Genomic DNA, 13,019 nt, shown 5'->3' with positions numbered 1-13,019 from the left:
GGTGGTCGCTTAAGAGAGCTTCAGAAACGCATTTATAATTCATGAAGAAAAACAAAATAAATTAATGCTTAACGAGTGTCTTCATATCTGATAAAGGCACGGCTAAACTTTACGTCTAAGTTTTTTGACCACTAGCGCAGTGTGCAGTAAAGTGTTGATTTATATGAATAACACTCTGAGTGGTCGCTCAGTAATTGCTTACGAGAGCTTAAATACAAAGGAGACTTTAAGTTCGGTAATCCCACCAAAGTCGTTATTAAAGCGAGCAGTTGCTTACGAGAGCTTTTCATTGCAAAGTTTAAGTCACAGTTCAAACGGGGTTTCACAAATTTAAGGTGGTCGTAACTAGAGCTGGTCGCTTACAAGAGTGGTCGCAAGGAGAGCTTCGACTGGTTACGACCAAACGTAAGGTGCAATACACGCTTTCCTTAGAAGAAGCGGCGCTTTAAGAAAATTTACGCCAACATTCAAATCTTGTGCATCAAGAAAGGAAAGAACTTCGTGATATCGATGACAAAGACATCACTGCTAAGTTTATTGGTATTTCACTTATGAAAACATGTTAAGTTTGTTTCAGAAGGATGCAACGGAGTTTAAAAGAGGCGGCTGTTAAGAGAAATAAGTACAAACCGAAGAAAAGGACTCAGTGTGGCTTTGCTTTTCACTGTTATCTACAATGAGGCCGAGTATATTCGCTGCAAGCAAAACACGTTTTATTGGCAAGTTTTATAGCATGTACGGTGTAGTTTGCTTCTTCGGGGTTTATCTTGAGTAGATGTTTCAGGTAAAACCACTTTTTTACTAAAATGAAAATTTCACACGCCCCTACCTGTCATGACAGTAAATGATACAGAGAGAGGGTCGTACTTGGACTCGTACAATTCCTTTACACACATTCGAGCCCCGGTTGTGTTGATGTACTAAAGAAGGAAAGTGAAAGTCAGAACTAAACATCACCCCATATAAGGTAATCCAAGAAAGTCTTGGATTGTGGATTCCACGCCGTGGATTCCGGATTCTAGGCACTGGGTACAGGATTCCTTGTCAGTGTAACTTAGATTCGAGGACTCTGGATTCCTTGACCTAAATGCTGGATTCCAAAACCCATGTTTCCGGATTGCGCAAGCAAAAATGTCCCCCATTCCGGATTCCACTAGCAAAAATTTTCCAGATTCTGGAGCCGTTAACTTGCATGGGGCGATAAATACATTGCAAATATGAATTTTTAAGGCGCCAGTATTATAGATTACCAGTTGTGTTTCTAAATGTGAACTGAAACTGGATCTGCTGGTAACAGTACAGATTAATCTAGTTTGCGGCCGAAAAGAGGTGCCCGCAATCCTAATCTCCAGGTTTTTATTACGCATGCGTCGCATATATGTAGCGAGCATTCGTTTGGACTTCCACTAAGAATAAATGGAATGCACCAATTAACAATTAGTTAATGCGTCAGCGTGCGTATGTCGAGTTGCACGAGGCGCAGCCGAGTGCAACTCTAGCCTCTTGAGTGCTCTCCAAACTTCCCGCGTACTCAATATCTCGACATATGCACGTTGACGCATGAACTAATTGTTTTATAACATTATCAAAGCGATCAATGCAGCAGTTAACTTAAAATGTTATTATTGTAGGGCGCACTCAAAGCAGTACGCGTCAATGTTTACGTGACTATATATTTTTTTTCGTCACAGTTAATCTTGTGTGTTTATCCTGAAACTGAGAGAAAGTGTACTCTAAAATGATTGTAAAATCCATATTTAGGTGCCGGAAAACTATTAATTTACCGAAAAATTGTTATTGAGAGAAAGCAACTTTGCAAAGAATGATCTCACGCCATAGCCCTCACAGCTCGCGGAGATCACAACAACAACAACACTCACCTCTTTTCCATACTATCGGTTAACAAAGTCAAACATGTCCTCTTCAATTTCCTTATAAAACACATGGTAAACGCTTCATTGACTATTGCTGAGTTATGGATGCACTCAGGATCGAGACTCAGGGTTGCTAAGCTCACAACAACTCGAGGACTTACGAATAGTTTATTGACGTCATCAGCGTGCTCAATAAGAATATGAAGCACGCTCGCGCTATTGAATTTGATTAGGCGAATTTTCTAGCTATGTTATAAAGGCAGTTTTGTTCAAGCGCGTTTTGACCTTCTTACCCTCGTACTCTGATCATGCGCGTTTTGACCATCTGTCGCGTGAAACTTACGCAAAGCACAGCGTTGGAGCAAAAGCGTTTCGACCTTTGATCGTTGACGCCCGCACTCCCTAACCTTTGGTTATTACTAGTTTATTGTTGCATTAATGTGGACACAATGTCCTCAAGAAGTACGCAGTGTTCAGGCTGAATGTTGACGACAATAAAAGAAATTACTTTGTAGTCTATTGGGGCTAGCAAATGAAAGCGTTATTATTTTGTGTATTCGGAATTTTTTTTAACATGGCAGCAATTATACTTTTGATATCAATTTTCCCCATCAGTCTCATTAAGACAGAAACTTTTTTGCGGAGAAATAACATTACTTTGCGAAGGAACATTTTGTTAAAAGGGGATGACGCCAAAAAAAAGCTGAGTTTGAAATGAGAGGTTTTAAAAGTTAAATGACTCTAGGTTGATTGGAGGCAATGAATTACACAAATCAACTAGCCTGCGTGGCAGGCGCAAAAAGGAGAGGGGGAGGGGGAGGGAGAAAAGCAAGAAAGAGGGGAAAGGGAAGGGAGCGATTGCTATGAGAGCCGGTGTTTTTGTAATCTGCCCACCATTTTAACTAATCCGATAATGTCACTGCTCCTGGTCACTGTCAATACGTGACCAATCACAAGTACGGGGCTTCTCAGCTTTACTTTGTTTACTGGAAATTGTCAAGTTAATCCGCTTTTTTCAAGTGATATCATAATCGAGCGAAATGAAACATTTTTACTGTTCTTGCTCGCGCAGCAAACACGACAAACATAGACTACGAGTAGTCTCTCATTTTTTTACTGCTCGCAGTCTACTACAAACGTAACAATGATCAGTTTCGTGTGAATACACAAGACCTTTTATCTTACAACCTTATCAAGCACCGTGATGGTCACAAAGAACAGAACATTAACCAGCCTGAGATGCGAATAATGAAAGCAAAGAAGACTGCAAAACAGTCGGTTTTTTTCTCAAAATCAGTAAAGAAATCGGTAAAGCGTTGCGTAAGAGTCTTACACGAGCGAAGCGCGCGAGCTGTCACACGCCCGTATGTGATTCTCTGTTTTCAGCCTCGTTCCAGACCTTTTGTTTGACTGCTCGCAAGTACTTGAATACGCAAAAATACGGACTGTTTTGCAGTCTAAAAGCAAAGGAGAATTATAAACAATTGTCAAAACGCGCAACGGATAGTTTGTACCAAAGCTTCAGCTCTCTCTTTGCAAAAAAAAAAAAAAAAATACAAGTAAAATACAACTTCGATTTATTTTGTTGAATAAGACAATATGTTGCTGTTGATTTTTTGTTTGCGCACTATTTTATGAATGGCATGCGTTTTTACTCCAAAACTACAAGTAAAATTGTCGTGACAATTTTATTCTTGATCTAGCATAACCAGAGAAGAAACGTTCCGTAAATACACCGTATTCACAAATGGCGTACACGCGGGAAAAAACTGGTGCCTAGTCATGAAAGCGAGGCGTTGGAGGATAAACAAAAATTGCAAATGAAGACTTTCAGTGAACTTGCAGAGTGTTTAGCACGGATTCCACCTAAAATAACTTTGTACGGACTTCTTTTTAAATACAATTACGTGGGATGTCTTCTGCTTTTAATGTTTAGCAGTGATTTGCTGTTTGCAATCAAAAGGGACGCGTATATCTTTAAGTAAACAGGATGATTTTGTAGGTATCCGAAGCATCAGAAGCTCGACAAGTGGGCGATCGCCGGAGAAAAGCGGCAAAATGTTGGCCCAAACTTCACATTGAAACCGAGTGCGAAAGCCAGCTCACTGCAATTCGGTGAAACAGAAATATAAACAAATCTTGGTGGCAAGAAAAAAAAGAAATAAGCGACAGATATATGGCCTACTTGTTAACGCAAGAGACGTCTGCCGTTGAACTGAAACACAGTGAGTTCAAGTCGAGATGGAAAAAAGGAAGACAGGACAGAAGAGGTGACTGAGGTTTCGATGAAGTTAATTTATGTTTGGTTTTTGTTTGCCAGGACGTTATTCTCTGGTCTTTATCGATGAAGGACATCAATTAGAACTATTTTTTAAGTATAAATGCAGGAGCGATCGAGTGGAGTACGCTCAAAATTTCAACATATTACGCGGCAGACTCGGTAAGCCGGCCACATATCATTTCAGCGAGTAATTTCGTATTTCTTATCTTTGGCTGTCAAGAGTTTTAACTTAATGTTTCATAATATTTTAAAGTTGAAGAATACATAAATAAATAAAATGATGGTCTTCTTAAACGGATCCAGACTCGAATCAGAAGCTTGCCGTGGTCATTCCTGACACAAACGTTGCCTTAAAAGTTTAACCTAGTAAAATGTAAGCTTTATTCTACTTTTTTACCAAGAGCTCTCTGAGATAATGCCCTAAAGGAGACCAGGCAAATAGCAAGCCATAAGATTCACACAGTACAGCTTCTAATTTTAATAAAATTATTTTTAATTATTTCGCAATGACAAAGAAGTCATGAGATTTTTTACTAAGCTCTACCAACGTACCTCAGTGACAATTCACTCCAAAGCGACGGAATTAATATGATCCAAAGGAAGTTGTAAATGCAGACAAACATATATACATAGATATGTATAAAATGACACTGACATGAATAAATGAGCCTTGTGAATGAATCTTTCACCCGCTCTCGACTTGACCTGTTTTGTGTAATGGTGGAGGTCTCCTCCGTTAACAAGTAGGCCATATATCCGTCGCTTATTTCTCTTTTTCTCGCCACCAATATCTGTTTTTAATCCATTTTACAGAATTGTAGTGATCTGGCTTTCGTACTCGGATTCAATGTGAAGTTTGGGCCAACATTTTGCCGCTTTTCTCCGGCGATCGCCCACTTGTCGAGCTTCTGATGCTTCAGATACCTACAAAATCATCCTGTTTCCTTGAAGATATACGCGTCCCTTTTGATTGCAAACAGAAAATCACTACTAAATATTAAAGGCAGAAGACATCCCACGTAATTGTATTTAAAAATAAGTCCGTACAAAGTTATTTTAGGTGGAATCCGCGCTTGACACTCTGCAAGTTCACTGAAAGTCTTAATTTGCAATTTTTGTTTATCCTCCAACGCCTCGCTTTCATGACTAGGCACCAGTTTTTTCCCGCGTGTCCGCCATTTGTGAATACGGTGTATTCTATCGAAATATCGCTTATCTAAACCCATTTCGCTTGCTAACCTCTCTAAATTCGGACCCTTGGACGTGACAGAGAACATGGAGTCACGCGTTAAAAACGATAGAATTTTGACAGTTGAAAGTAATTTGCATAACCTCAGAGCGCACATGGAGAAAGTCACGCGTTAAAAACAATAGAATTTTGACAGTTGAAAGTAATTTGCATAGCCTCAGAGCGCATGCTCTCCAGCTGACATAGCCCCTTTAAAACTCCATTCAAGACGGTATATGTTTTTGCGGAAAAGGAGGTCTTTTGAATATCGGCATTGCAGATGTCTGGCAAGAATCGCAATCGCTTTGAATCGCTGCTCGGTGTATGGACAAATCCAGTATAGAAAACCTCCTGAGCATTTCTGCCTGCTAAACAAGCTGTTACAGTTGGTTTTAGTTCGGGTTTTAACGCGAAGTTGCTACATGATTGGAGTAACTTTGATATTCCAAAGCTTATGCCAATAGAACACATTTTCTTGATGCCTTCGTCATGTTTGTCTCTCGCACTAATACACGCCAGGATACACGCCAATAAGTTACTCATTAAGGCTCAGCCAATCAGGAATTTGTGGACGCCAGCGCCCGCAGAAATGAACAAAAGGGGGTTCTTATAGCAGGCGTCCTTTCCCCTATCCCCCTCCCTTTTTCCCTTTCTCCCTATCCCCTACCCCTTTCGACGCCTGCTACGCAGGCTACAAATCAACTGATTTTTTCGGTACTTATTTTTTACAAGGCATTTGGAGACCTCGAAAAAGTTATTGCGAGTCGTTCAATTGACTTCTCCAAAAAGTTCGTCAGTCTTCCAGTCGACTAGTGTGTGCAAGTGTTCTGCCCACAGGAAGGTGCTTCCTTATAGTTCTCGATCTAAGGCGCGCCTTTTGACCGCTACGTAAGGGCTGCCTTCTTTCATTCTATCCAGAATTTACGCGCGAGATCTTCCAGGTGACCTCTTCCCTATTATTCTCCCCTCAATAACTAATGGGACAAGATCACCATGCCGTAGGGTATGACCAAGCCAGGCTCTCTCCCCTCTGTTGATAAAAGATTTCATGGCCCTCTCCTCAAGACCCCCGTAAACCTGAAAATCTGTTAAAGCATGTGCACCTCTAAACCTATGGATCGTCTTCACATGACGTCACAGCTGCCTTAATTGTGGACAAAGAAATTAACGGTGGCCATGTTGGTGTACCAAAATAATCCTGTGGGATTTGAACTCTTTTCTCATGCAAAAAGTTTCTTCTGTTTCCAGGAATTTGCATGGCTGCTGACCACGTGAGTGAAAACGATCTATTTCTAGTCACGCAGGAATGTCGTTACAGCTCGTAAAAAGTAACAAATTCCTATGAATTTTCCTATACTTTGTGTCTAATTTCTGCAGGATGTTATTTGCATCATATAATTTACAGTTGCATGACAAACACTCTCTCTCTCCCTCCTTCCCTCTCTCGTCTTCTTTTGCATTATGTGTTTAATAAGTTGCTTTTTGTTGGGAGCTCAGCCTTAAGATTTACCTCTGTCATTTTGTCGCAACACCAATAAGTCGGAAGTTCTTGCGCAGTCACTGACTCACCTCAACCCAAGCGGTTATGGAGTTGTGCATTGGATCCCGTCCTCCCCCACTGGAAGTGTGATTTGCCGATACAAACACACTTGGGGCATTCTTGTACGCGAAGGCGAAGGAAATATCCTAATAAAATGGACAAAATGATATTAAAAATCAACGGGAAGAAGTTAACATACGTTAAAGATGTTACATCTTAGGAAAAGATATATACTGACCCTGCAGAAAGCGTTATTATTCCAGGGTGAAGGCGGTTTAGAGTTAGCGAAATAAACTGAGCTGTGTTCTATGAAAAAAGGCTTCTCGAGAGAGAAAAGAGCCAACCAGTTCTGGAAAAAAAGAAAGAAAGGTAACAGAAAGAAAACAGCATTAAGTACATGTCGTGCTACCTTCAGATCGTCTTGACAAAATACGATGTTAAAATGGTAGTAAAGAAGGAAATGTTACTTACAACATGAATATCTTCGTGTGAGCCTGCATAATTTTGTAGTTCCCTTAAACATATTTTGAAGGAAGAGCGTGTGATGTCCTCCAACCAAATACTTGCGGCGTCTCTCTTCAGACCGGCATGGTGATGTGCAGCAGTTACAAAAACTGAAGGCTCCTTTAAAAACTTATCCTGGCCACAGGAAAAGGCGATGGAGAAAAAGAGAAGCAAGTAATAATTTGAAAGCATGGCATATACAGCTATTTTGAGAGGGGTTTTCGGAAAAAGTGCTCTCGACAGTCCCGAAAGGTATTGTGGGTGCATGGTTTTGAGTTCACTGTTCTTCAAAGGAATTTGAAAAAAATAGCACGAGAGGCCATGGACGTATGTTTGCGACTGCTAAAGGAAAGGAGCAAAAGTAGGTTCAACAGCTACAGTGTCAGGAACAGTGTATTGATCATAGCCCATATTATTTTACCTTTCGGGATTACTCCGTGCACATTTTTTCCGACAGCCTTTCTCGAAATAGCTGTATGAGAGAGAATTGAAATTCAAAAATCAAAGACTAGTTGCAGTTCCAAATTAATTTTTCATAGTCTCCAGTACTTTTGTATATATTGATTTTATTTATCTATATTTTCATGTATTTATTTCTTTATTTACTCACTCATTTATTTATTTGCGTCAGTTGATTGTAAACTTTTTTTACCATTATACAGTTAATTAGCTCATTACTGATACCCCGGCGATAATGTACACAACTAAGAAAGTTAACACGTCTTTAACAGTTGCTCAGTTCTAGAATACAAATAAAGAAAAAGAAAGGTAAAATACATCACTCACCGACGGAAAATTCACGGTTTTACAAGTTGTCCCTGTCCACCATTGTGACATACGCACTTCTCCAGAGATCCCGCCCACTGGAGCTCCCTGATAAGCTATCCAGTCTATGGACACATTAGCTCTGGACTTACGCTCGTTATACCCGGCCGCCATCACGCACGCAGTGAAGTTTTCGTAGCTCACATCCTCAATCCACGAGACAGCAGCATCGTGGACATAGTTCATGTCCCTGGTATCGACGTGGTTGACAGTTAATTGCACTTGAAGGGGTTTGTCGGGATAGTAAACGTATGGTCGCAAATGAATTACTTCGCAATGAGAATATCCCAAGGATGGTATATGAGGCATATGAAGTCGTGCACGCTGAAATGGGAACCCTGGCAAGTGAAGCAGAACAAAACTACATAAGTGCACTTTTGACAGTAACTGAACTAATTTTCGCGCTGATCTCAACAACCATTGTTGGAATTAAAATAACCTAGATTTTGTACAATTTCTCTTTTCTTATTAGACGTTCATCAACTTTAGTAGTATTGTTAAAACAACTACCTCAATTTTTCATTGCTGCATTCTTACAGATCATTGGACGAGGAAACGCATGAATGTGATCTACCGTGTGGCATGAAATTTTTGCGCGCTCTAATTTACCGTGAGGCACGAAATTTTTGCGGGCTCTAATTTTTGCGATTTTTGCGGTCAGCGATCCGCAAAAATAAGTTCCCGCATATAAAAATTACCGCAAACATTTTTCCCGCAAAAATTTACTCCAGAGTAAATATTCTCTAACTTAAATTCGCTACCCAAAAATACAATACTAAGAAATCGTGTCTGTTCAATCACAACTTGTCTCTTTCATTCAGAAACAACGAAATACTGGTTTATTGTTTGAAGGTACGTACTTCTATTGCACGTGGGTATGGGCAGTTTCTGAAAATCGCAAAAATTAATTCCCAGCAAGAAAAGCCAATCTGTTGTAGTCGCAAAAATTAGTTCCCGCAAGGTAGGTAGGTAGGTAGGTAAATAAACTTGATTTTAACATTCGGATTTAAAGAGTGGCACTTCTGTTAGTATCTCCGAATGAAAAAAATCAAAACAAAAACAAAATCTAAATAAATTAATAAAACAGTCGAGTACTAGTACATTACCTTCGCAACTTCCAGGATGCTGAACTGTGTGGTTCAGTTGCAAGAAACACATGTCCTGTTTATAGAAACACAGGTTTCTGTACGTCGTTCCGTTTGAAGAACAGATGGGTTCTTGGTATTGTGGGCACTTGTCTATGCACACACAGCGGGCATCGTATGGTGCAAAAGACTTGCATAGTGCATAGTAAGCACAGATCACTCCTATGCAAGGATCGGGATCTATGTTCAACCAAAAGAGAGGCATTTCGACAAATGAGAACTTGGGGAAAATCCACTGCTAATTTTTCTATTCACCTACTACGTTTGCATGTTAAATTTGTCGGTTTCCTAGAAAGTTAGCGAGCTGCTTTACCATGCGAACAATAGACGATAAACTGGGCAACAAGAGAAAGAAAACGGAGTAACGAGAATTGATTCCCCGTTATTCCAAATTTTGGTTTATACGCATGCGCCACAGCTGCTTATTTACATCCAATTAGCAGGAGACTATCGTCTTTAAGTTCTGGAAGTTTCCGATTTAGCCACTCCCTTCTCAAACTTATCAATAATTCATAAAGAAAATATAAAAGAAATTAATGTTAAATCAGTGTTTGGAAATCAGGTGAAAAACTGCTCAAATTTCTTTTGGTAAAATTATTTTGTTTGAGAAGTAATATCAAGCATTCGACACAGTGTTTCATCACCAGATGAAACATCTCGAAGTTCGTCAAAAACACTCTGCTGAACGTCGTATTTTCAACTCTCTTCTCAGCGGTTATTTCGTTTCTCACTGGCTGTCGTCAAAGCTTAGACTGATGACGTCATTATGACCTCATACACGTCATGAGTGTGGATTCATAAGTTCCATTGCTAAAGTACCAATACGTTTGGAGTGTAGAAGAATTAAAGAGAGGTCAAGGGAAAAATTAAACGAGCTGATAACCGACAGACCTACCTCCAAAAACTAGATAATCGAGTTTTATAATATCCTTGCTCTTGACGTCGTAGGCTTTGACGCAAATTTCCGTTTCTGTGGTTGATGTGTTCTGAGAGTAAATATAAGTAATAAACAGTTTATTAATTATACGGAATTGAAAACTTTTGTTCAGTTAGGGGACTCGCGTAACATAGATGTCCTGCTTGCTTTTTTTTTCTCTGGTCCTTTCTCAGTTTCTAACCGGCTCTTGGGTGCCATTTGGTAAATTCTTTCAATTAAACGTTGTTGTTGTTGTTGTTGTTGTTGTTGTTGTTGTTGTTGATGATGATGATGGTGACAATGATGATGATGATAATAATGACAATGACGATGACGATGATGAGGAGATTGTTTGAACGTGAAACTGGCTTTCTCAGTCTATATCGCTTCTCCTGGTATATTTATATCAGTGCTAATAATATACACGAAAAAATTACTTAATTCTGATTGGCTAAGAAAGGAGTGCAGCTCTTCTGTAACACGAGTGCAAAATGTGTAACACGAGTGCAAACTTGTAACACGAGTGCAAATTACAAATGCCTTCTGATTGGCTGAAAACACAAAAGAAACCAACAAGAACCAATCAGATTAGAGACGTTTTAACAACAAAAATTCAAGAAAATGGCCATGGTTTTCAGCAGACGACGGTGGGATTTAATTTTGTAAGCAAAACAACAATGGAAAAGTTAAAAAAAATATTCCAAAAACCCGAACACAGTAAAAAGTACGTCTTTCTGGCTAAATGTATTGAAAATGCGTTGCTAAGAGAAAAATACTGTCAACAAAATCGAGGAAAATGAGCCAGAGAAACTAAAAAACAAGCTACTTATAACAGACTACGCTAAAGTAAAAAAATAAAGAACAAAAACGGTTGGAACCACACACAAACCATGACAGCTACAGAATGAACAAGGATACAATTAATGCGTAATTTGTCGCTCTCTTTGAGTCTTGTGGAGCGAAGACCTCTATTAAGGTGATTCCCTAGTAAAAGAACCTAACATAGATTGTAGATGAAACTTGGTAAACTGATGTAACAAGTCAAGAAGATGATAAAAAAGTAATAAAAAGAGGGGGTCACCGTGCTCGTTTTGACGTCACAATGCTGACAAATACGGCTATTTTGGACCCTTTGACAAAAACCGCGCGCAGCCCAAAACTAGACAAAAAGGAGAGATGTTTTCGATGATGCATGTGGTATTGCACAGAATTTGACTTAAATGTATTGTTTATCCACTTATGTACCAGAAAAATGCCTTTTAATGCTCTGTTTTTACTTTACGCTCCAAAGTAGAATTGAATTGGACACGCGCTATTCGACCCGTGATAGCTCAATCCGTACAATTTAGTAAAAGTGCCAAAAAACTGAACATAGATTTGTGCCAATTTTTTTCTCATCGAAAGGAACCACTGTCCCTATTAAAATCATGAAATAAAAAAGGGGGTCACCGTACTCGTTTTTGCGGTACAGCTGCAGAAAGTGCGCACCAAATGCATTTTCTCCGATTTTTGAGAGAGGACTGGGGCGAGTTTCAAAATAGAATTTATGTGAAAGTGGGAAGAAAGCATTAAAAAATCCGTTTTTACAGAATTTACAACGAGATATCACATTTAGGACACAATGTGATAAGGAAAGCGTTAAAATGAAAATCAAAGTGAGTAAGGAAAATTTAAACATCCACTATCGAGGTTCTCCGGGCCATGAGGAAGTCGAACTCAGCAACACGCGTACTGCTTACGTTCTGTACATTCCCAACACATTGAGTCTCACCTCGGCAGGAAACAACCGCAAGCAAAAATTCCAAGAGCGTTTCTCTTCAGTCAACTTCATTTTAATTATGTTACTGCACATGCTCTTTTTTACGGCGGCCATCTTGTTATGCGCAGTAAGAGATGCGCAGTGCAAAACCAGGGAATCACCTTAAAACATCCATGCGATGGTCTGTGTTTTTTTCTACCTCAGTAGCAAACGAAACCGAAAATTTAAACATCTGCTCGAAACTAAACCAATGGGCGAAAATACCACAACTCACATAATGAAAGTATCCGCAGCTGGTACTAGCCTTAAAGAAAGTGAGAAAAACGTTTACGAATCATTGTGCAAGAAAAACAACAGTCAGGATGCTGGAGAAGCAAAGATTGTCAGTTCAGAACATATCGTCAGTGTCACAGGCCACAGAGGTATAAATTTCCTTAACGACCACGATGAAGCCGACGAAGAAGAGCTACGATGACTCTTGCAGTAGGTCAAATAAGATAATGAAAACTCCAGCGCTGATAAAAAGCAAATATTATATTATACTGGCAGTTTCCGACATCACAACAACTGTGGCTCCACTCACCCATCGATGGCAGCGTCGAAGGAAAACAAATTGCCTCCTTCATTTTTGGGTTTTAAATCTCAAAAATTTGTCCATGAATCCGGCTATGATGAGGTCTCAGGAACAGACAATGATAAACAGTCGTTAAAAAACCATAGCAAGTGTCTTTCATCTTTGGCTGCTCGAAGCGTTCTCCTTATTCCAAAACGGCAGTATACTTCTTGAAAACGCTTCTTGTAAACGCCGAGCTCTCATAATCGAGGATGAATTTAAAAACACTTACTTTTCCTGATTGTTGTAAACCAAGTTATCTTTAACCGGCTGGTGACCATATAAAAAAAATCCTTGCACATTTCCAAGTTCTCAGCTGAATGATTTTGAAAGC

The 13,019-nt window shown here is 39.5% G+C and overlaps 1 protein-coding gene across 2 annotated transcripts in view; it reads right to left on the bottom strand.

Moving 5' to 3' along the window:
• LOC140947016 (uncharacterized) overlaps nt 1-13,019 on the bottom strand; it is a 284,819-nt gene that overhangs the window by 258,476 nt on the left and 13,324 nt on the right. For both annotated transcript variants that reach the window (XM_073396097.1, XM_073396096.1), the window contains exons 6-12: nt 10,293-10,383; nt 9,359-9,577; nt 8,214-8,590; nt 7,395-7,562; nt 7,162-7,272; nt 6,953-7,069; nt 830-920 (exon numbers count right to left, since the gene is read on the bottom strand). In XM_073396097.1, coding sequence (XP_073252198.1) covers nt 830-920; nt 6,953-7,069; nt 7,162-7,272; nt 7,395-7,562; nt 8,214-8,590; nt 9,359-9,577; nt 10,293-10,383 — 1,174 coding nt within the window. The remainder of the gene's footprint in view (nt 1-829; nt 921-6,952; nt 7,070-7,161; nt 7,273-7,394; nt 7,563-8,213; nt 8,591-9,358; nt 9,578-10,292; nt 10,384-13,019) is intronic.

Source organism: Porites lutea, chromosome 8 (assembly GCF_958299795.1).
Source record: "Porites lutea chromosome 8, jaPorLute2.1, whole genome shotgun sequence".
In the NCBI taxonomy this organism is placed as follows: domain Eukaryota; kingdom Metazoa; phylum Cnidaria; class Anthozoa; order Scleractinia; family Poritidae; genus Porites; species Porites lutea.
Note: the sequence above shows the minus strand (reverse complement) of the source record. Positions and strands in the feature narration are given on the sequence as shown.